Source organism: Manis pentadactyla, chromosome 4, assembly GCF_030020395.1.
Source record: "Manis pentadactyla isolate mManPen7 chromosome 4, mManPen7.hap1, whole genome shotgun sequence".
Taxonomy (NCBI): Eukaryota; Metazoa; Chordata; class Mammalia; order Pholidota; family Manidae; genus Manis; species Manis pentadactyla.
The window spans coordinates 133,819,714-133,844,339 of NC_080022.1; the positions used below are offsets into that span (position 1 = coordinate 133,819,714).

Consider the following 24,626-nt stretch of genomic DNA (forward strand, 5'->3'; position numbering starts at 1 on the left):
CTGGAAAGTAACACTTTACCTCTGTTTTATTTTTATTTTACTCTACTAAGAGAACACAGCATAAGGAGATGGATTTGGGGGGGGCGGGGAGGAGAATAGATGAATGGCCCTTCTGCATAGCACACTTACTATACAGGGGTTGTTAACAAGAGGCTAAAGAATCAGTTAAGCAATGATCATACTGCATGTCTGTGGACTCATGGTAGTTGTAGGTAGTGAGGACAGGAGAGTGAAGGACAAGTAGAAAAAAGGACATGAAACTGAGTGAAAAAGTTGGCATCTCTGCCTTCATATTGTTATTTATCTCTTCTGCTGCCTTAACCTTTGGACTGAAAGGGAAAAAAAGGAAATGGGCTTCTACTCAGCCCTGCAGCCCTGCACATAGGCTCGCTGATCATCCAAAGGAATTTTGCTTACGGTTTGAGATTTCTGGAAATAGCTCCTTACCCGAAGCTTGCCTCCTCCAGTAGATAGGGAAACGTGTATGAATATAATAAGTGTCTTGTCAAAGAGTTTTAGCAACATTACAACCACCCGTAGGTCAGTGAGAGTCAACTAACCAAGGACACGGAGTTACTCAGCTCTCCTAGGACCCTCGCTGGTGCCCAGATGTCTACAGCCATCAGTCACCCCCTAACCTGCTCTCTCTCCTGATTCCCCTTCCCTAGAATTAAAGATGCTTGCAATCAACCCTGAGTTAAGATTGGGCTTTAGGACATTAGTCTGTCATCTCGGCCTACTGGCTTTCTAAACAAAGTCGCTTTCCTTGCCCCAACACCTGTCTCTTGACTTAACGGCATGTTGTGCAGTGAATGGCATGAGGCTGGATCGGTAACAGGCACAAGGTCAGTGGTCAGTGCTGGGCCTCCTTTTGCACCAACTTGGGGGATCACCAAGGAAGAAGTTCAGAAAACAGACAAATAAGGAAAGAGGAAGCTCTAACTACGACAGTACTTTGTCACTGGCTAGGCTGATTTTACATGTAAGAACAGCCAATTTAGGCACAGTAACATTGTAACCAAAATCGGATGATTTCTTATTATCAATACCCATTCAAGGTGCTTAGGCCCAGCTTCTCTGCAGTAGCCTGAAAAGCACTCTGAACCTAAGAGGAAGTGGAGTGATGATGCTACTGAACCCATAGGATTCCCCACCCCAACCCCAGCTCCTGGATTTTTCTCTTTATTTGGTAAAGGCCTAAGAATTTCGCCCTGTCTTACTTGGGAATGAATTGCTCTGGAGAAAGAAGACATTTGCAGATGATTACTTTTGGGTGCCCTACGAGGAGAACTGAAAGGAGACAGTTTCAGGTCCTTGGAGCCAGAAGACTTTTCTGGCCCAAATGGCATTTTATCTTTTTCTTCTTTTTAAGTTAACAAACTCTACTGAAGATTCTATTATGTACCAGGCCAGCTCCTTACCTTCCTCAAATCACTGATCACATTCTGCAAGGAATATTTTAGTACTATCATTATCTGTGTGCTTTGATATAACCTCCTTACATGGTTATAAACTCCATTAAGGAAGGACTACTTGCAAATTCTCAATGGTAACTATGACTCTTACAATCACAATAAAATAATAAAAGCAGCTAATCCTCAAGGAGGGCATACTAGATGCAAAGTACCTTCTATGCATATAATTTAATACTCACAACAATCCTAAAAGCCAGGTGTACTTTTATTATCCTCAGTCACAGATGTGAAAAATGAAGCACAAACAGGTTAAGTAATTTGTCCAAGGTTACATAGTTAGTGTAGTGTTGAAACCTACCTTTAATTTAACATCTGCCATTTTAGGGGTGCAGTCCTGTGAGGTTGCTTTAAATACATTTTCTCCAATTTTCACAACAACCTTGCAAGTATGATCATTCCTACACTGCAGATAATTAAACTAAGATCCAGAAAGGCTAAATTACTCTGTGGCCTTGAGGAAGTGGCAGTGCTAGTCTTCAATTTCAGTTCTGTCTGGTTCCAAAGCCAGTGCTGTATACCCAGTCTATACCCAGACTTTTGGATTTCATGGACCAGAAATATTTCCAAAAATTAGGAGAGGTGGGAGACCTACATAAAGTTACTGATTATACATGTTGCCATGTATGGATATTCAAAAAACCCACAACAGACAAAACTAGCATCTACTTCTACTATCATGGTAAAAACACAAAGAGATTTTAACAGCAAAAATCAGAAAGAATATGACAGACTATCAATCAGAAAATTCCTACTGACATAAACACTCTCTTGTCTGTATTTTTCCCACAATACCAGGCCCCAGTGAAAGCTGTCACAGACAGGGAAGTGTTTAAGAGTCACTTTACCTACACTGGAGCCATGAGGGGCTATCCCTGGAATCTATTCAGTTAGCCTCTCCACACCTGCTTTCATTCAGGCTTGTTATCAGGCTTGGTATCCCTGCATTTCTCCACCCACCTGCCTTCTTTCCCCCAACATATAAAGTGGGGGAAAGTTACTTATAGATCTTTAAAAATTATTCTGTAGGAATTCTCCTGAGACACCAAAATACCTTTTTATACTGAACCCTTTTGTAAAGAGATATTTTATTCTCTTCAAAGTAGTAAAGATGCTGTCCTTGAAAACCTACCAAAAGAAAAGCTTTCTGTAAGGCCAACTCTAAGAATAATTTTAGTATGACCTGAAATTTCACAGGGAGCCCCTGTAGTGCACACCTTTTCCTCAGCTGGGAAGGCAATTATAATTCCTATCTCCAAGAAGCACTGTGAATAGAAGTCAATGTTTTTCAGCAATTTTAAACACAGACTGCAGGACTTTGGTTTATGAATTGCAAACGAAACCTATTCAAAAGCACAGACCTTTAATTTCACATTTATTCTTGCCAGGAGAAAAATACTTTTTCAGGAAAGAACAATAACATTTTATGTCTAAACTCCATGAATTTAATTGTTTGGAAGGCATTTTCATAGAACTTATCTTTCTGGCAAGCCCTAGTGTTCTTTGGAAAATTTCATGAATGCATAAATTTATCAGGTAAAGTACCATAAACTCTCAACTACCTGACATAGTAAGGAAATGTGGTATTCAAATACTCACACTAAAAAAGGCACCCAACATTAATTATGCCTCAATAAAAGGATTAAAAAGTCACTCTGTTGGTGATTTATAGAAAAAAATTTTTCTAAGAATTACAACATCATAAAGTGTACCTAATAAACCACAGTGTACACTGTTTAATCTTTCTGATGATTAAGAAGGCTCTTGAGGATCTGCATTATAAACAGGATTTGTCTTGGCACTACAGCAACATGCCTATTAATAAGGAATTCTAGTTTGAAGACATGCCAGGTGACAGTTAACTGTATCATTTCTACTAAGGTAGAATTCAGTTTTTAAACAACTGGCTTTTGGGGCAGACAGCCCTGTGTTTGAATCTCAGCTCTTCCACTTCCCAGCTGTGAGGTCCAGGGCAAGCTCTCAGATTCCTCTCCTCAGTGTAAAAAACTCCTCTGCTGGAATGTTGATTCTCTTTGCAGCTTCATCAGTGACGTGGAGGGCAGAGTTTGACCTGGCCTCAATACGTTTTTTCTAAAGAAGGGAGGGAACCATCAAAACTAATAATATGAGGTTATTAGGACTCACAGGTTACACCCAAATAAGACATCAGATATCTTACATCCACAGGACAACTGTGATAGAATTATTTAAAATATTTGGAAAGAGGAAGGTCAGGGGTAAGTAAGATGCGGAAACAGAATTTAAAAGAGGCCTTCCTAATACACAAACTACCTCCTTCGTTCCATTCTATCAAAAGAATGATCTCCCTGAAAATACAGACATTTTGAGCCATGGGGATATACTGTCTGAATTCTATCCTTAGTTTTGGTGTCAGTTCCCACAGAAACAGACACAATTACTTTTAAAAATACATAGGATTTTAAAGAAAGTTGTTATATTCCTGTTGAATTTTTTTTATTTCTCCTAGGAAATTCTAAATTACCCACACTAAGGTCCTTAAATATTTTCATGAAGTATTTAATAACTCTGTTTAGTATTTTTTAACGCTTAGTGTTTAACTCAGCAAATTCTGACATTACCACAAAACCAAAGTCTAAGAGATTTCAAAAGATGGTCAGTCTGTCAGCATTTAGATGAATACAGTCAATAATTTTTAATTATTTAATTTAACAGTCAATAGTTTTTAAAAAAGACAACCACAGATTTTATTTGCTACCTTGTTAAAAGCAGCAATTATACAAGTAGAGTGGAAGCTAGGGTTCCCTCCTTCAGTTAGCAGGGTCACAGTCAGGAAAAAACAGAACAGCAGAAGCTGGCCCAGGGCTGCACACATCAAGCAACACTCAAATGTATCAGCAGCCAAGAAAAGTCTAACCTTAATTATTCTAATACCTCAGGGAGCCACGGAAAAACCACCCACAGTGTTTATGGGGAAAAGCCAAGGAAAGCAGTTCTCTCCTCACTCAAAAAGTAAAGAACAAAACAAACAAACAAACAAATAACAACACACATACACTCCAGGCCTAAGAAGAGGTCACAAAATTAAAGGCCAAAAGAGCTCAAGAGATGAGTGTACACAGCCACTAAAAAGTGTGACTGACATCTAAATTTGTTAACAGAAAGATATCCATTGTAATTTGTTAAAAAAAAAAATTCAAGTCAGAAAACAAAATGTCATCCACATAGAGAAAAATTATCTAGGATACAAATACATCAAAATGCCAAGAGCAGTTACCTCTAAGTAACAGGACTTCTTAGTATTTTACAAGAAAATGACTACTTGTATAATCAGGAAAAAATTCCCATTTTCAAAATTTAAAAGAAACTTTCCAAATCACACAAAAAGATGGAAAGCCTAACATATTTTAAGCTAAGACAACCTAGTAACAAGCACTGATAGAGATAATGGACAAAAGGAAACCACATGCCCATCTCCCTTGAGGATCACAAATATGTCTTTAAAAAATACAAGCAAAGCAAATTCAGAATTACATTAAAAATGACAATATACCATCACCAAGTAGAATCTATCCTAGTAATTTAAGAACAGTTTGATGTTAGGAAATTTAATAATAAAGCATTTTATAATGTTAATGCTTCAAAATGAGATAAACATATGATTAATACAACATGGGGGAAATTAATTAGAAACAAAACAAAAACAAAGAAAGGAAACAGACTGGAACACTACTGCCTTAAATGAAACATTACTTAACTTCAGTCTAGAAGTTCTAATCAACACTTTCAGACCCACTAAAGAAATACATAAAGACTGAAAAGAAGGAGATGAAATCCTTATTTGCAGATTGATAATAGTCTAATTGGGAAAGTTAGGAGAATCAACTGAAAGATTACTAGAAAGAGGAAAAGAAGTCAATTAAGGTGATCAATCATAAAATTAAAAAAAAACAAGGGCATTCCTAAATTTATGTCATAGCTAGGGAGAAGTAATTTTTTAAATTATTATTGTTAAATGTTATTAACAGTGTCAACAAAATCTGAAAAATATCTAACACAGTACCTGGAACATAGTAACTGTGCAGTAAGTACTGCTGAACTAATGAGTAAAAGGAAATGCTCAATATTGTAAAAATGTAAATGCCTTTCAGTTCAATCTATAAATATACTACATATCTGTTCAAAATCCCATTTGGGGTTCTTTTACTGGAGAAGAGTTGGTAATTCAGGCAGAGCACAAAATCTTTTTAATAAGGCTATGCAAAATTACTCTAAAAGAAGGATGACTGAAGGATTACAGAAAAACCAGGAATATGTGTAACAAAGGGGGACTGAAACAATCATGTATTAAGTCTTATAAAAGCTACAAGACAATGACGTTGGCAGTTCGAAAAAGTGTCAACAGTGCAAAAGAACAAAAGATCCAGAAACAGTGCAGTTGTGCAAAAACTCAACAACTGAAATACAGGGTATTTCATTTCCTGAGGAGTAAGGGAATTACTGATTAAGCAAATGGGAAAAAAATAAAAGAAGATGCCTACAAAATGCCAAAGTAAACTTCAAATATTTTAAAGATTTATGTATTAAAAAAATAAGAAACAGAAGAAAAGTGTAAAGAAAATTTAGATAATTAGGTAAAACATTTATATATTTTCTGGATGTGAAAGGCCTTTCTAAGTGTTATTTTCCCTCTCCCTACAGGAAAAGACCACAAATAAAAATACCAATAATTTCAAATAAAATTTAAAGACAAGTGCATGTCAAAAAGAAAATGTTATTTATCCAAAGGCCAAATTAATTTAAAAAAATATTTCTACCAAACTTACTATACTTAACATATTTATAAAGAATACCTTGAGGTTAAGAAATAATAAATTAGATTAAAGGACATACATACACAGGCAATTCATAAGGAAGAAATGTAAATATCCAATAAATATATGAAAACATGTTCAATGGCATAAGTAATAAAAAGGTGCATAATACACTACTGTATACTTCCACCAGAGATTTTTAAGATAATCATAATTGGTGTAGAACCACAATTCTGCAATACATGCACACACACATATATGTTCAAAGGACTTAAAATTTTATACAACTTAAATCCAGAAAGTCTAGATTGAGGAATTTATTCTAACATGGGCAATAATTTAGCCACACTGAAAACTCATTAATAATTAGAAATAATCTAACGATCCAAGATGATACTGGTTAAATGGGTCAGAGATCTAAATGTAAAAAGTGAAACCGTACATTTACTAGAAGAAAACAGGAATAAATTCCTTTATAAACCAAAATAGCAAAAGCTATGGGTGAAAATACAGAAGGAGTTAAACACTGATAGTCAACACCATTTAGTAAAACCAAAGTTTTCACTTGACAGATGACCATAGGTTTTATGACGACCATAAAAAAAGAACAAAGGAAAGGAGACAATTACAATATGTCACAAATAACCCTTCTCCCCAATATGCAAAGAGCTATTAAAGACAAAAAAACCAACAATCCAACAGAAATATGGGCAAAAACAAGAAGCTCACAGAAAAAAATATATAAATAGTGCTTAACTATTAACCATGTGGACACATACTTCATTTGATTCACAATATGAAAAATGAAATTTAAAACTACACAGAAATATTCTATCTCACTTATCAGATTGGCAAAAATTCAGAAGATTGACAGTGTTGGCCAGCCTGTGAAGTAACAGAAACTCTTGTGCACTGCTGGTGGGAGTGCCAAAGGTGACTACACCTGTGGAGGGGAATTTGGCAACAGACAAAAATATCATATGCCCCGGTTCTGAGAACTCATCCTTAAAAGATACCTCCACAAAAACAAAGGAAAAAATATGAACAAGGCTATTTATTATAGCATCATTCATAACAACAAAGGCTGGAAACTAAATGCTCATCCTTGGGAGAGAGATTAAATGAACTATGGAACATCTACATATCAGAGTACTAAACAGCCCTAAAGAAGAACAGTGAAGATCTCAGTGACTTAATATGGAGAGACCTCTACAATATAGTATTAAATAAAAAGAACAAGATACAGAAAGAGCATCTTTTGTGTAAAAAGAAATGAGAATGTGCATGTATCATTCCCACACATACCCACATACACACACACACACAAAGATGCTTACTTCTGTAAAAATAAACACAGGAAGCATAAATCAGAAATGAATGAAAATGGTTACCTATAGCAAAAAGGTGAAGAGTAGATGGAAAAGAGTGGGATTGAACCAAGACTTTGAGATTACCAATGTATATAATTTTGATTTCAAATAATGTAAATATTTTACATACTTAAAATTAAATCACAAGTTGAGGGGAAAAAAGCAAACCCTAAAAATGAATATAAACAGATACAAATGAAAGCATGAGACATGGGAAAAAAGAATCAATTCTAGAAATATTAGAACAGAATAGCCTCAATATTCTTAATGGGATATTCTAAGTTAAAAAAAAAAGACACAAACTTAAACTTTACTTAGTGGTTGTAATGGTATGTGTACAGTAATTCTGAAACTATTTTCTATAAAATATAAGGGAGGCCAAATGAGCAAAAATCTATCAATGTTTTTGGAAACCTGGGTTCTCACTACAGAAAAAGTAAAATACTAATTTTGAAGGGGGAAGGTCAGAAGGAAACCCATGGTGTTGGATTTGAACCAAAGATATTGGTATGAACTCATGACTTTCTAAAAAATGTATTTCCTAGCCAAATCCCAAAACTGTTTTTATACAGCCTGCAAGTTGTTTACATTTTTACATGTAAAATGTAAAAAAAGACTATTATCTTTTGGTTGAGAATAGATACTCAAAATCGTGAGGACTCTGCCTCTTGTCCTACAAAGCCTAAAAGATTTATTATCTGCGGAAAGTGTACCCTTGACTAGACTCTAATATTGTTAGACACTTCTAAGGTAAAAACTGAAGAAATTAAATGGATGTCATGCTTCATTTAATCTCAGGGATTAAGTGACTATTAACTGGTTGGTTGTGATGTCAATACAACACACATAAATATACAAACCACTCCTCACACACACACAGAGCCACAGAAATAGGAGAGTTTGCAGACCTCAAGGATCAAACAAATCCTTCCAAGTACTAATTCTCTCCTGGCTTACCTTGGTTGTATTTTCACCATTTCTTTCATACCGATTCCGCTGTTGAATTTTCTCAGCAATCTCTTGTGCAATTTGGCAAGTAGAATCGTATGTGGAGAACCTGTATCAGAGTCACAAGGGGAGAAAAATGTTTAAGGTTCTTTTAAAGAATTTTATGCATTATCTAAGCTTTGAGTTTTTAATTCTAGTCACAAATTCAAACAGGAAGGGAGGACAGTAACAGTAATAATAACATGCTGAATGGTACTGTGAGCCAGACTTTATTCTGAATGCTTCATTTGTAATAACTCACTTAATCCACCCAAAATGCTACAAAGGGAGTGCTGTCACCATGTCCATTTCACATGTGAGGAAATCAGGCACAAAGGTTGAGCCATTTGCCCAGGTGGTACCATCAGCTGTAAACCAAGGCTGTCTGACCCTGAGCCTTTGCTCCTAACCACTCTGCCACTCATAACACATTTGTATTCACTCATCCATAAAACATTCAACAGTTATGAAGGTCCTCCTCTGTAGTGAGCCCTATTCTAGGACCTGGAGGATATAGCAGTGCACAAAAGTCCCTGCTCCAAGGAGCTTAGTGAAGGGACAAAGGCATAAAGCAAATACATAGTGTTGATACGTGCTAAGAAGAAAAATAAAGCAGGATAATGGGACACAAGATCCCAGGCAAGGTGAGGAAGCCAGCCCCATAGATATCTGGTGAAGAGCTTTATAGGACAGGAACAGCACGTACATTATATCCTACAACAAATGCTCTGGTGACAAAGGGCACACACCCACTAGGCAGGTAAGCTCACCAGAATTCTCTCAAAACAGTTACTGAGTTTCTGTTTGTTATTCAGCAGCACTGGGGGCTCTGAAGGATTCACACCAAATCCCCAGCAGTCCCTCGTTTTTCCCTTTTGTGACAGCCTTTTTACTTTCTATTTCTTTTATAGAAAATACTTAACTGTGCATACACATTTCATCTCTCTGCTCCTAAAGCACAGGGACTAAGCCATATGATAAAACAAACGTATTTTCCAGGACTGCCCCAATTCAAAATATTGAAAAGTGCTGTTTGACCTAATGTCCCAATTTTTTGCTTGAAAAAATGAACAATCCATTTTTTTAAATCTTCTTATTTCCAGGCAGAGCCAAGATGGCGGTGTGAGTAGAGCAGCGGAAATCTCCTCCCAAAATCACATATATTTTTGAAAATACAACAAAGACAACTCTTCCTAAAAGACCAGAAGACACAGGACAACATCCAGACCACATCCACACCTGCAAGAACACAGCGCCTCACGAAGGGGGTAAGATACAAGCCACAGCCCGGCGGGACCCTAGCGCCCCACACACCAGCTCTAGGCAGGAGGAGAGGAGTCGGAGCAGGGAGGGAGAGGGAGCCCAGGGCTGCTAAATAGCCAGTCCTAGCCATCCGCACCAGAGTGCAGACACAGTGCATGCATGGGGTCCTGGATACTAGGGAAACAGGACAGTAAGACCTGTGAGAGGGTCGCTGCAGTCAGCGCCCCAGGGACAAAGAAAAGCGAGTGCTTTTTGGAAGTCTTAAAGGGACAGGGACCCCACAGCCGGACAGAAGCATCCTGGGACACTTAGTCCAGCAGCAGGGAACCACGGGCACCCTAAACCCCTGGATAGCAGGGCAGCTCAGAGGCCCCTCACGGAGATAAACAGCCTCCTGGCCGTTCTCCCTCCAATGAGACTCCACAATATCGGAGTAGCAGCCCAAGGCAGGCCACGCCCACAGCAACAGCAGAGATAAACTCCATAGAGGCAGAGTAAGAATCAGAAGCCCCATCTGCACGCACCTCCCCAGCAAAAGCCACAAGAGGTCAGTGTTCTCCCAGCAGAGGAAGGCCACAAACCAACAAGAAGGGAAGTTCTTCCAGCCGTCACTCATGCCAGCTCTGCAAACTATCTCTATCGCCATGAAAAGGCAAAATTTGAGGCAGACAAAGATTACAGAGACAGAAGGAGACAGACCTAACCAGTCTTCCTGAAAAAGAATTCAAAATAAAAATCATAAACATGCTGACGGAGATGCAGAGAAAGATACAAGAGCTAAGGGATGAAGTCCAGAGGGAGATTACAGACGTCTAGAAGGAGATTACAGAAGTGAAACAAACTCTGGAAGGATTTATAAGCAGAATGGATAAGATGCAAGAGGACATTGATGGAATAGAAACCAGAGAACAGGAACGCATAGAAACTGACACAGAGAGAGATAAAAGGATCTCCAGGAATGAAACAATATTAAGAGAATTGTGTGACCAATCCAAAAGGAACAATATCAATATTATAGGGGTACCAGAAGAAGAAGAGAGAGAAAAAGGGATAGAAAGTGTCTTTGAAGAAATAATTGCTGAAAACTTCCCCAAACTGGGGGAAGAAATAATCAAACAGACCACGGAAATACACAGAACTCCCAACAGAAAGGACCCAAGGAGGAAAACACCAAGACACAAAATAATTTAAATGGCAAAGATCAAGGATAAGGAAAGAGATTTAAAGGCAGCTAGAGAGAAAAAGGTCACCTATAAAGGAAAACCCATCAGGCTATCATCAGACTTCTCAACAGAAAACTTACAGGCCAGAAGAGAATGGCATGATATATTTAATGCAATGAAACAGAAGGGCATTGAACCAAGGATACTGTATCCAGCATGAATATCATTTAAATATGAAGGAGGGATTAAACAATTCCCAGACAAGCAAAAGTTGAGGGAATTTGCCTCCGACAAACCACCTCTACAGGGTATTCTAGAGGGACTATTCTAGATGGGAGCACTCCTAAGACTAAACAGATGTCACCAGAGAAAACAAAATCACAGCAAAGAAAGCAGACCAACCAAATACTAACTAAAGGCAAAAAATAAAATCAACTACCCACTAAAAGCAGTTAAAGGAAACACTAAAGAGCACAGAATAAAACAACCAACATATAAAGAATGGAGAAGAAGGAATAAGAAGGGAGAGAAGAAAAGAATCTCCAGACAGTGTATATAACAGCTCAATAAGCGAGCTAAGTTAGGCAGTAAGATATTAAGAGTCTAACCTTGAACCTTTGGTAACCACGAATCTAAAGCCTGCAATGGCAATAAGCACTTATCTTTCAATAGTCACCCTAAAGATAAATGGACTGAATGCACCAATCAAAAGACACAGAGTAATACAATGGATAAAAAAAGCAAGACCCATCTATATACTGCTTACAAGAAACTCACCTCAAACCCAAAGACATGCACAGACTAAAAGTCAAGGGATGGAAAAACATATTTCAGGCAAACAACAGAGAGAAGAAAGCAGGGGTTGCAGTACTAGTATGAGACAAAATAGACTTCAAAACAAAGAAAGTAACAAGAGATAAAGAAGGACATTACATAATGATAAAGGGCTCAGTACAACAAGAGGATATAACCATTCTAAATACATATGCACCCAACACAGGAGCACCAGCATATGTGAAACAAATACTAACAGAACTAAAGTGGGAAATAGACTGCAATGCATTCATTTTAGGAGACTTCAACACACCACTCACCACAAAGGATAGATCCACTGGACAGAAAATAAGTAAGGACATGGAGGCACTGAACAACACACTAGAACACATGGACCTAATAGACATCTACAAAACTCTACATCCAAAAGCAACAGGATATACATTCTTCTCAAGTGCACATGGAACATTCTCCAGAATAGACCACATACTAGCCCACAAAAAGAGCCTCAGTAAATTCCAAAAGATTGAAATTCTACCAACCAACTTTTCAGACCACAAAGGTATAAAACTAGAAATAAATTCTACAAAGAAAACAAAAAGGCTCACAAACACATGCTCCTAAATAATCAATGGATCAACGAACAAATTAAAATAGAGATCAAGGAATATATGGTAACAAATCACAACAACAACACACAGCCCAAACTTCTGTGGGACGCAGCGAAAGCAGTCTTAAGAGGAAAGTATATAGCGATCCAGGCACACTTAAAGAAGGAAGAACAATCCCAAATGAATAGACTAACATCACAATTATCGAAACAGGAAAAAGAAGAAAAAATGAGACCTAAAGTCAGCAGAAGGAGGGACATAATAAAGATGAGAGAAGAAATAAATAAAATTGAGAAGAATAAAACAATAGAAAAAATCAATGAAACCAACAGCTGGTTCTTTGAGAAAATAAACAAAATAGATAAGCCTCTAGCCAAACTTATTAAGAGAAAAAGAGAATCAATACACATCAACAGAATCAGAAATGAGAATGGAAAAATCATGACAGACTCCACAAAAATACAAAGAATTATTAAAGACTACTATGAAAACCTATATGCTAACAAGCTAGAAAACCTAGAAGAAATGGACAACTTCCTAGAAAAATACAGCCTTCCAAGACTGACCAAGGAAGAAACACAAAATCTAAACAAACTAATTACAAGCAAAGAAATTGAAGCAGTAATCAAAAAATTACCCAAGAACAAAACCTCCGGGCCAGACGGATTTACCTCGGAATTTTATCAGACATACAGAGAAGACATAATACCCATTCTCCTTAAAGATTTCCAAAAAATACAAGAGGAGGGAATACTCCCAAACTCATTCTATGAAGCCAACATCACCCTTATACCAAAACCAGGCAAAGAACCCACCAAAAAAGAAAATTACAGACCAATATCCCTGATGAAAGTAGATGCAAAAATACTCAATAAAATATTAGCAAAACAAATTCAAAAATATATCAAAAGGATCATACACCATGACCAAGTGGGATTCATCCCAGGGATGCAAGGATGGTACAACATTCGAAAATCCATTAACTTCATCAACCACATCAACAAAAAGGACAAAAACCACATGATCATCTCCATAGATGCTGAAAAAGCATTTGACAAAATTCAACATCCATTCATGATAAAAACTCTCAGCAAAATGGGAATAGAGGGCAAGTACCTGAACATAATAAAGGACATATATGATAAACCCACAGCCAACATCATACTGAACAGCGAGAAGCTGAAACCTTTTCCTCTGAGATAGGGAACAAGACAGGGATGCCCACTCTCCCCACTGTTATTTAACATAGTACTGGAGGTCCTAGCCACAGCAATCAGACAAAATAAAGAAATACAAGGAATCCAGATTGGTAAAGAAGAAGTTAAACTGTCACTATTTGCAGATGACATGATATTGACCATAAAAACCCTAAAGGCTCCACTCCAAAACTACTGGAACTAATATCAGAATACTGCAAAGTTGCAGGATACAAAATTAACACACAGAAATCTGTGGCTTTCCTACACACTAACAATGAACCAATAGAAAGAGAAATCAGGAAAGCAACTCCATTCACAATTGCATCAAAGAGAATAAAATACCTAGGAATAAACCTAACCAAAGAAGTGAAAGACCTATACTCTGAAAACTACAAGACACTCTTAAGAGAAATTAAAGGGGATACTAACAAATGGAAACTCATCCCATGCTCATGGCTAGGAAGAATTAATATCGTCAAAATGGCCATCCTGCCCAAAGCAATATATAGATTTGATGCAATCCCTATCAAATTACCAGCAACATTCTTCAACGAACTGGAACAAATAGTTCAAAAATTCATATGGAAACACCAAAGACCCTGAATAGCCAAAGCAATCCTGAGAAAGAAGAATAAAGTGGGGGGGATGTCACTCCCCAACTTCAAGCTCTACTACAAAGCCATAGTAATCAAGACAATTAGGTACTGGCACAAGAACAGAGCCACAGACCAGTGGAACAGATTAGAGACTCCAGACATTAACCCAAACATATATGGTCAATTAATATTTGATAAAGGAGCCATGGACATACAATGGGGAAATGACAGATTGTGGTGGCAAAACTGGACAGCTACATGTAAGAGAATGAAACTGGACCATTGTCTAACGCCATACACAAAAGTAAATTCGAAATGGATCAAAGACCTGAATGTAAATCATGAAACCATAAAACTCAGAAAAAAACATAGGCAAAAATCTCTTAGACATAAACATGAGTGACCTCTTCTTGAATATATCTCCCCAGGCAAGGAAAACAAAAGCAAAAATGAACAAGTGGGACTATATTAAGCTGAAAAGCTTCTGCACAGCAAAAGACACCATCAATAGAACAAAAAGGTACCCTACAGTATGGGAGAATATATTTGTAAATGACAGATCCGATAAAGGCTTGACATCCAAAACATATAAAGAGCTGACCCACCTCAACAAACATAAAGCAAATAACCCAATTAAAAAATGGGCACACGATCTGAACAGACAGTTCTCCAAAGAAGAAATTCAGATGGCCAACAGACACATGAAAAGATGCTCCACATGGCTAGTTATCAGAGAAATGCAAATTAAAACCACAATGAGATATCACCTCACACCAGTAAGTATGTCTACCATCCTAGAGACAAACAAGAACAAATGTTGGCGAGGTTGTGGAGAAAGGGGAACCCTCCTACACTGCTGGTGGGAATGTAAATTAGTTCATCCATTGTGGAAAGCAGTATGGAGGTACATCAAAATGCTCAAAATAGACTTACCATTTGACCCAGGAATTCCACTCCTAGGAATTTACCCTAAGAACGCAGCACTCCAGTTTGAAAAAGACAGATGCATCCCTATGTTTATTGCAGCACTATTTACAATAGCCAAGAATTGGAAGCAACCTAAGTGTGCATCAGTAGATGAATGGATAAAGAAGATGTGGTACATATACACAATGGAATATTATTCAGCCATAAGAAGAAAACAAATCCTACCATTTGCAACAACATGGATGGAGCTAGAGGGTATTATGGTCAGTGAAATAAACCAAGCAGACAAAGACAAATACCAAATGATTTCACTCATCTGTGGAGTATAAGAACAAAGGAAAAACTGAAGGAATAAAACAGCAGCAGAATCACAGAACCCATGAATGGACTAACAGGTACCAAAGGGAAAGGGACTAGGGAGGATGGCTGGGTAGGGAGGGATAAGGGGGGGAAGAGGAAAGGGGGTATTATGATTAGCATGCATAATGTGGGGGGTGGGAGAAAGGGGAGGGCTGTGCAATACAGAGAAGACAAGTAGTGATTCTACAACATTTTGCTATGCTGATGGACAGTGACTGTAATGGGGTTTGTTGGGGGGACTTGGTGTAGGGGAGAGTCTAGTAAACATAATATTCTTCATGTAATTGTAGATTAATGATAACAAAAAAAAAGAGAGAAAGAAAAGGGGGATTACTCCCTGATAGGATAAAACAAACTGCAAATCAACGATTAATGTATGCTTTACATATCCTTAATCTTTTAAAGGGTGTCAGATGATCAGCTATGGAAGTACATTTTTCTGATAATATTCGTTTCTCTTAAAAAAAAAAAAAGCAGTTTCTGTGTGGTGATCTCCAATAGGTTCTTCACAATGGTATAAAGGTCATATCAAAGTGTGGGCAAAGGGTTTGTTTGTGTTTATACAGAGGATCAAAGCCTAATTTGACTAACCAGAAAATGAATTAAGATACGATATGAAGAAGAACTTCCAACATCAACATCCTCTGGAAGAGTCATTCCAGAAGATGATCATCAAAAAACTTCAACAAAGATCCTCGCGCTGTTGCAGTTGTAGCTGCATTCATCCCACCAGTTCCTGGACTTGCCAATGGAATGAAGAAGGAGATATCTAAGCTGGCCTGTGCATACAGTAAAACAACAAATTTGACTGGATCTATATTGTTGGAACTCAACCAAGAATTTAGGAGAAGTGCAAGTTTCAGTGCTCCAAAATCGTGTGACTGTAGACTATCTATTGTTAAAAGAACATATGGGATGTGAACAGTTCCCAGGAGTGTGTTGTTTTAATTTGTCTGATTTTTCTCAAACTATTCAAATTCAGTTAGACAATATCCACCATATTATTGATAAGTTTTCACAAATGCCTAGGGTACCTAACTGGTTTTCTTGGTTTCACTGGATATGGCTGGTAATTGTAGGTCTGCTTTTGTTATGTAACAGTATTCCTATTATGTTAATGTGTGTACACAATTTAATTTGTAGTTTGTTAAAACCTATACATGCTTATGTTACTCTACAAGAAGATATGTCAAAGAAATAATCAATCTTCCCATTTTTTCTTCCATCTGCTACTTCTATAGCTTTTCTTCTTCCTTCCTAATTATAACCCTTTAGTAGAATTCATGCCTCATATCGAAAATTACCGAGTATCATAATTCTTCCAAGTGGTAAAGATACCTCAAGACAAATGCTGGGCATAGAAGCCACAGGGCATAAATCTGCAAAGAAGTAAAAAGCTAACTTTTTCAAAGAATATTGCTTCTCTCTCACTTACCAACTTTATATTTCCCTGTATGGCCCTGGAAGATGACTGGATAGCCAGAGACGGGTAAGATTCCTCAAGGGAGGAACAACCTAAGACAGGAACAGTCGCAGGGAGGCCATCAGGTGAGAAACTGGGGATCAACAGAGGTGAGGCTTAGAACCTCACCCCCCCTGTTTTGAGAGAAATCTTCTGCATCCGTAGATGTTTTATTGCCCTTGTCTAGCTTGGATTAATAATTAGTCTATAGGCACAGACCTGATCATCTACATTTGCCCTCTTACAGCACTAAATTATGTTTTCTACCTTTATCTTGCATCTATCTACCACTTCAGCATTTTATTTAAAAATAATAATAATAATAATAAGGGAGAAATGTAGGATTCACATATAAATCAAGTATAAAAATCAAACGAATATTCATATCCGACCTGATCGTAGTTCATAATGCGTGATCAAAACCGAAAGTTTCTGTGATGACTGCCCTTGCACTGTTCACCATGTAAGAACTTATTCACTATGTAAGAACTTGTTCACCATGTATGAACTTGTTCATTATGCTTCAGAAGATTGGAGACTGATGAGAATTAGGCTTGGGGTTGATTAATGATTGTGCATTGAGTCCCCTATACAGAATTTTATTGTTGTTAACAACCATTTGATCAATAAATATGAGAGATGCCCTCTCAAAAAAATAAATAAATATATAAAGTGAAATAAAACTCCTGCACCATACTGTTTACCAGAAACCACTTAAAACTAACTCTCAAAGAGAGATTCACAAAGCAAAAGAGAAGGGAAAAATGATACCAGGCAAACACAAACAAAAGGAAAGGAAGAAGGGGACTAATTACTCATCTTGAACAACAAAGAACTGGAGATGAAAAACGTTAGCAGGGTAAAAGCAACATTATAATGAGAAAAGACACAACTTATAACAACTTACAAAGAAGATATAACAGTCATCCACTTCCACCCAGAAACAAGACATATTAACACCTACATACAACATACAGTAAAAATTATTAAAACTCCTGGAGTACTTAAAAAAAACTGGGCTATACAGGAAGGTTTCAATATACCTTCTTCTACCCAGGCAGTCCTAAATAAGGTCAGTTTAAAGGCATGACCTGCATAACGGCAATCAACTCACTTAATTTGATAGTTATAAAGCTCGCATCCCTCAAATAAACATAATATACATTATTTTATGTACACACAGAGCACTGACAAAATAATAATTACCTACTTACTTGATCACATAAAGGGAATAACTTTTGAAAACCACATTCTTGGATCATAAGCCACAAAATTAGAAACAAAGGCTATAAGGGTGAACAAAAAAAATCTTAAACACTAAAGTTCCCAGATATCCTTTAGAGCAAAGAGGAAATCAAAGCAAATAAATACTATCTGGAAAGCACTGAAAATGTAAAAATCAAAACCTTTGAGGCCCAAAAAAAAGCCACAGAGGACATTTATCATCAGGAGCATACAAACTGACTCAAATTGACTGAAAAGCTGAAGTCCTGGGGCCCCTTACTGACAGGGGGGCCTCTGGGAAGGACCCTTGCCATTTTTCACATGGTCACATTTTTATAAAAATTGCACAAGTAAGGTGTTTATATCCTTTTTCTTGCAGAGTCTCTCTCAACACCTGTCCTCAAGTATGTAAGCTGCAGTTCCCACAAAACTCGTATCCAAAGTTTTGGTTTAAAATGCCTTCACAATTCTGATGCCCCATAACTAGAGCTGCTGGAACAATGATGTTCCCAAGCTATCAGGGTTCCTCTACAGAGGACTCCTGGCACTTGGGAGGGACAGTTCTGTACTGAACAGCACCATCCCTGGGCACCACAGCACACTGAGCATCCCTGCCCCCTGGGGACTACATGCCAGTAGTCCCCTCTGCTCACTGTGACAGCAGAAAAATTTCTCCCGCATACCCATGGGGAGAGGAGGTAACAGTAACCATGACTAAGAACCTATCTGCTGGATTTAGGTCTTGCTCAGGCTTAGTACTACAAGAAAATAAGGTTGGATTTCCAGCCACCTAAGAACTTCTCAAACATGTTTCTAAATCCATCACTATTTCATTCAAACCCCAGGTCTGAACACTCCCTCTGGAAGTAGGGCTCTTGCAGTGTCCAAATGGAAGAAATTCGAATTTACATCTTAGAGGCACAGCGCCAGGACGCCACAGCCAGGGGAGCCAGTGGATTTGCTCCTCAGCCACTTTCCAGGCGTGAGCTTGGGACCGGTCACTCCTGGGGCTTGGCTTTCTCCTTTGTGAAAGGGCTATAATTTCACCTCTGGATCATGATGACTAGATAAGAAAAATGCCTGCAAGCGTCTGGAGGGCAGTTCTGCTGCTTTCTCCCACCCCAGCCCAGTCTGTCTCTCTGGGAGTTTTCTGGAGCTGCGTCTGACTCCTGTCTGAGTGCCACGTTGAGTGTCTTGGCACTTACCCCTGCCTTACGTCATGGCATTATACTCATTGGCTTGTTTAAGTGCTGTCTTCCCTGTCAGACGGCACCCAGGGAGCAGAGAAAGAACATGCCAGAGGCTGGAGGGCGATGGATGGAGGAGGGGAGGTAGGTGAGGGCTAGGTCACGGCAGACCCAATCTTTGAATAAATCTCTCCTAAGGACTGACACTTTACACTCAAGGTCATATACAGTGCCAGCACATTCATAACAATGAGGAACGAAGGTCATTACAGAAATGAAAATAAAACCAATAAATTTAACCCACATGATGAAACATACCCTTTTCCTGCCTGGAGAGGCTGTTTGTGAAGACAGGGGTGTCAGGCACCTGGGGCCAGGAGGGGCTGGGGGCAGAGCTCCAGGACAACAGGCTTCCCCGCATGCTGCTGTTATTGCTCCCGAGGGGGAGCAGCCAGTGGTCAGATAAGGAGGAGCTGGTGGAACCTGGGGAAGAAGCACAGAGGGAAGGCTGGACCCCACTCCAGCCCTCGGGACCCAGAGGAGCCTCTCATGGCCAGATGCCCAGCCCTGCGCCCTGGGCCAGAGCAGGATTAGATCATATCAACTTGGTAATGACCAGGAGAAACCTGCAATTCATAACCACAGGACCAAGTGGAAAAAATCAAGGCAAGGAATTTGGGCACAGAAAGGGGGGTGTGTTGGTGAGCACTGAATGAGCTGTCACCAGTTTTCTAAATATGGTTATGTTTCTCATTCTTCTTTCTACATCTATCTTCTGTAAATGGAAAGCAGATTAAGGTTGATTTAGGCCTCCTAAATCATCTTAGTTTTATCTGGGCATTTTACAATAACTGTTGAGGAGAAACTCTTGAGTAATAAAAAAAAAAAAAGTTTTGTCATCCCAGAAATATGGATGGCTAGTTTGCGGAGTGAAATCAGTAATGTAAAAAGGTTTGACCCTTTGTTCTCCTCAAAGCAACTTTGAGGTCGTCTAAAAAGGTATTGCTGGGGTGTGGTTAAGTAGCCATACTTCCTATTAAAGCCCCATGTCCCTTATAACTGCCCCTCTCTTCTAATAGGACGGATGCAGGTTCATATTGCACAAGCTTAATTAAAACCTGCCTTGATATGAGTGAGCTGGAAATACAAAACCCCAATCAGCCAAGAGTCACACACCTCAGATACAAAACATTATATGTATTATTCTCTTCCCCTCTCTTGGATTTCCATATGTCCATCCTACTTCCTTACATATGGGATCCTAGCCTGTAGTGCCCAAAGCTCTGAGCAGCAGCCAGAGCTTCCTCTTGCAGATCCTTGCCGACCTCTCCTGGACCTCGATGTCTGATGGAGCATCTTCCCAGTTCCTAAAGTGAATCCCAGTCCCCTTGCCCTACAGGGAGCACCTACCTCTCATGGAGCTGCTGGCTGACCAGGCAGGGATGCTGTTACTCTTCTGATAGAACAGGATGTAAGCCCCTCAGGTACTGACCTCATCTTCTAGAAGTGGCTCTACTGTGCTATCATCGAAACTGTACCACTGGCCATCCAGAGAGTTACGGCAGTAGGCTGCAAAGGTCCAAATCCCAAACCCCATTACTGGAGCCCCAAAATGCAGGACACATTTCCCACTGGCATAGTTAAAAAATGGACCTGTTTGTAACAGAATGAGAAAAATTGGTCCATTTGGGGCCGGAAATGAATTTTATGAAACTAGAAAAGATTAATCAGTTACACTTCCAGCTGATGATTGATAAAGTGTGCCGCTACTTTAAGTTGAATCCTTCTGCTCCGCCCCTGCTCAGGCAAAACCTCCAGTACCAGGGAGTTTCAAGCTGTTTAGCCTGACAGTAATGGCAACACTCACCTGTTTCTTCTGAGAAGCTTCAAAGTGCACATCTCGGAGTGAGTATGCAGTGAAAGCACGCAGTTGGAATTACGATATACTTCTCTACTTATGAACTGAAGTCAAACATTTAAGAAGATGTTCATAAATAAGAATCCCACTACTTTGCAAGCAATTACAACAGAATACTCTTCTCCTTTCCCTCCATATCTCAGTGAATGGTACCAAAACCCACCAATCTGGAGTCAGCTAGCTTTTTCTGTAATGGGCCAGACACCAGATATTTTAGGCTTGGTAGGTCACATGTGGCCACATACAGTCTATGCCATCTACTCCTCTTTTCAAACATTTATCAAAATGTAAAAACCATTTTTAACTCATGGGCTGTACAAAAGTAGGGGCTGGACTGGATTTGGCCAATGGCCATGGTTTTTCTAACCCCTGCAGTTTTCCAAGCCAGGCACCAGGCGCTAATCTCCACCCCACACCTGCTCCAAAAGCCAGTCTTACTGATTCTACTCCAAAATGTGTCTTGAGTGTCCTGGTTGTCATCGCCTGCATCCCAGCCGATACTGCCTCTCACTTGAAACCACAAACATCCTCCTAACTGGGATTCCAACTTCCATTCTTGCTCTCTTCTACCCCTTCCCCATAGGGCAGAGCTACAATCTCACTTTGTAAATTAGACTATGTCTTTACTCCTCTGCCCACGACCATTGAATGACTTCCCATCGCCCTTTGGAAAACATGCAAACTCTTGTGTATGGCCTCCAGTGTCTTCTTCTCAGCCCCACCTTGTTACTCACCCTCGCATGACTACACTTCAGCCACGACAGGCTGTCATCAGTTCTTAATCACACCAAGCTCTGCCCCAGGGTCTTTGCACATGCTAGTGACTCCGCCCATAATGCCTTCCTCCCATTATTCACATAGCTAGTTCCACCTCATCCTTCAGCTCTTGACAGAAAGGTGATGTCCTCAGAGAAGCCTTACCTCTGTCACAGACACAATTAGTCAATCACATTTTCATGATACCAGGTGGTGAAAGGCTAGCATGACAAGCACTGTGTTACTGTGTCTGAAATTAGACTCAAGTCCCATAGGGCAGGACTCATATCTGTCTTGTTCGTCTCTGAAGCCCCAGCACCTAGCACAGGGTCTGGCACGGAGCAGGTACTTACATTTGCTCAATGAGTGATGATCCTCGATTTCTATACGGTCCAGTGCTATCCAAATTGCAGCTACGTCAGAACACTGGAAACATGCACTTTTCAAAACCTGAAATAATTTAAAGCAATCTTTAAATGAAATGATTCGCATTATTCTAGAATAGAACGGACCAAGGCATATGACGATGGACAACTGAACACACCACCCAGCCATTTGTTTCTGTCCTTCCATTTGTCTATTTCTCTCAAGTTCCTCTAAGGGATAAAAATTAAATGTATTCATTGAAATAATTTTTAAAAATTTGTTAAGAGTCCTTGTGTTGAATCACAGACAAGGGTAAACATCACTCTCTCAGTTCTCACAGTTATCCTCCTACTTTTCATATGGTTGAATATACTGAGACTGTAACTAACTGCATATTCCAACCACCAACCTAACTCAACTCTGGCTTGGACCCCGAGCCCCCCACCCTCTGGCAGGTGCCTGGGGTGAGGGGTCAGCCCATGCCAAGTGCCCGAGTGAGGTGGCATTCCAGGAGTGCCTCTTCCCGGGACATCTTCTGGCCCAGGCCACAGCCACAAACATGGCCCTGGCAGCCCTGAGCCAGAAGGTGAGGCTCACCTGTGTAATGCCCACCTTGCAGACTGCCGTGGTGGTTTCAGACCGCATACAAGTCGTACAGGAAGTCCAGCAGGTAGCTGGTGGGCACACAGGCTGGCTGCTTCCAGGAAGGCCAGGGGCCTGGCCCAGGCCTGGGGCCAGCGCTTCTCTGGGCCACGTGGGGAGCCATGTTGAGGCCAGAGAGTGGAAACGTCACCAGCGTGGAGAGCTTGTTTCTCTTCTCGCCCACTTGACAGAACCTCTTGAGGTGGATGATGAGGATGTCCGGCAGCGTCCACAGGCTCAGCTGCACCATGCCCTGCTGGAGGGCTTTGCAGTGCGGGCACTTCCAGGCGTCGCCCTGGGCCAGCTGGCAAGGAAGCCACCAGGACTGTGAGGCCCCCAGGGCCCACAGCTGACCACCGAAAGGTGACCAGCCCCCTTCCCGGCCCAGGAGTGGACCCCCGGGGAGGCACCTGCTCCTCTTTGGTGTAGGACCGAAAACATTCGTCCAGGGTACAGCTGTGCTGCTGATGAGCCTGCTGCTGCCTCCACACACTGTCTGCATCTGGCACCCGCTCCTCCTGCAGGCTCCCGAACAGGCTGCAGAAGACCAATGGCGTTAGCGCTTCTCACCTCCAACAGAGGCTTCACCGGAGCCAGGGAGGCGAGGGTGCTCCACCTGGTGCCTCGTGCACACCCTGCCTCAGTGCTCGCTCAGTGCTCCTGGGATTCTCAGGCTCCGCCACCAGCTCCAAGAGGGACCACATACTTGGCTTATGGGTCTTTGTTTCCTCGTCTTAGTGCAGGGCCCAGCACCTAGTAGATTAATAAATCCTTGCTGGACTGAACAGTGCCCTTTTTCAAGGTAGGGCAGATGCACTCGGTGTTACACAAGCAGCCAAGTTACTGTTTAAGAGTGTGGACTTGAGCCAGAAGACCTGGGTTCAAATCCCAGCTCTGCCATGCATCAGCTGTGTGACAGTATGTGACATTGTTTAACCTCTTTGGCCTCGGTTTCCACATCTGACATCTGAAAATGTGGATTACAGTAGTACCTACCACATAGGGTGTGAGAAAGATGAGATAAATTGCACTATGTATAACGTGCTCAGAGCAGTGACTGGCACGGGCTGGGTGGGTAAGCATCACATACCATTTACTACTGTCACTGTTCCCAGTGCTGGCGACACCCACCACTACCATTCGTACTATTACTATCGCTGTTTATATAACAGACAGTTATCATTGGGTTTTGTACAGGCATGGGCCACATGGCATCCAGGAGGGGTGCATACTGCCTTATGGTCACATGGGGGGAAACTGGGCCCAGGAAGATTCATTTGCACAGCTGGCCCCATCTTTCCCCAGCAGAGACAAATTCTGTTGACCTCACCGCTCCTTGGCACAGCTATCCCACTCCACGGCCAGTTTGATGTGTGGGGGGCTTCCTGGCCTCCTGAGATGCAAAAACCTGGGGAGAGAACAAGGAGCCATCAGAAAACAGCGAGCCGCCTCCCCACATCTCTCAGGGTGCAGCGGGTGCCTCAGCCCCAGGCCTGATGCTCTATACGTGCCCAAAGCGCGGTGTAAAGCAAGGGAGGTATCTGGAGAGTCGCTTT

The 24,626-nt window shown here is 40.3% G+C and overlaps 2 protein-coding genes across 2 annotated transcripts in view; both read right to left on the bottom strand.

The window, feature by feature from the left end:
* The window catches only part of LOC130683443 (serine/threonine-protein kinase TAO1-like), a 139,544-nt gene extending 130,830 nt beyond the window's left edge, over positions 1–8,714 (bottom strand). The window contains exon 1 of the mRNA XM_057500877.1: positions 8,593–8,714. The gene's annotated coding sequence lies outside the window, so the exon portion shown is untranslated. The remainder of the gene's footprint in view (positions 1–8,592) is intronic.
* The window catches only part of LOC118916536 (ubiquitin carboxyl-terminal hydrolase 43-like), a 126,978-nt gene that overhangs the window by 42,889 nt on the left and 59,463 nt on the right, over positions 1–24,626 (bottom strand). The window contains 6 exon segments of the mRNA XM_057499484.1: positions 19,418–19,460; positions 19,707–19,871; positions 20,799–20,957; positions 23,026–23,374; positions 23,481–23,607; positions 24,401–24,478. Of these exon segments, the coding sequence (XP_057355467.1) occupies positions 19,418–19,460; positions 19,707–19,871; positions 20,799–20,957; positions 23,026–23,374; positions 23,481–23,607; positions 24,401–24,478 (921 nt within the window).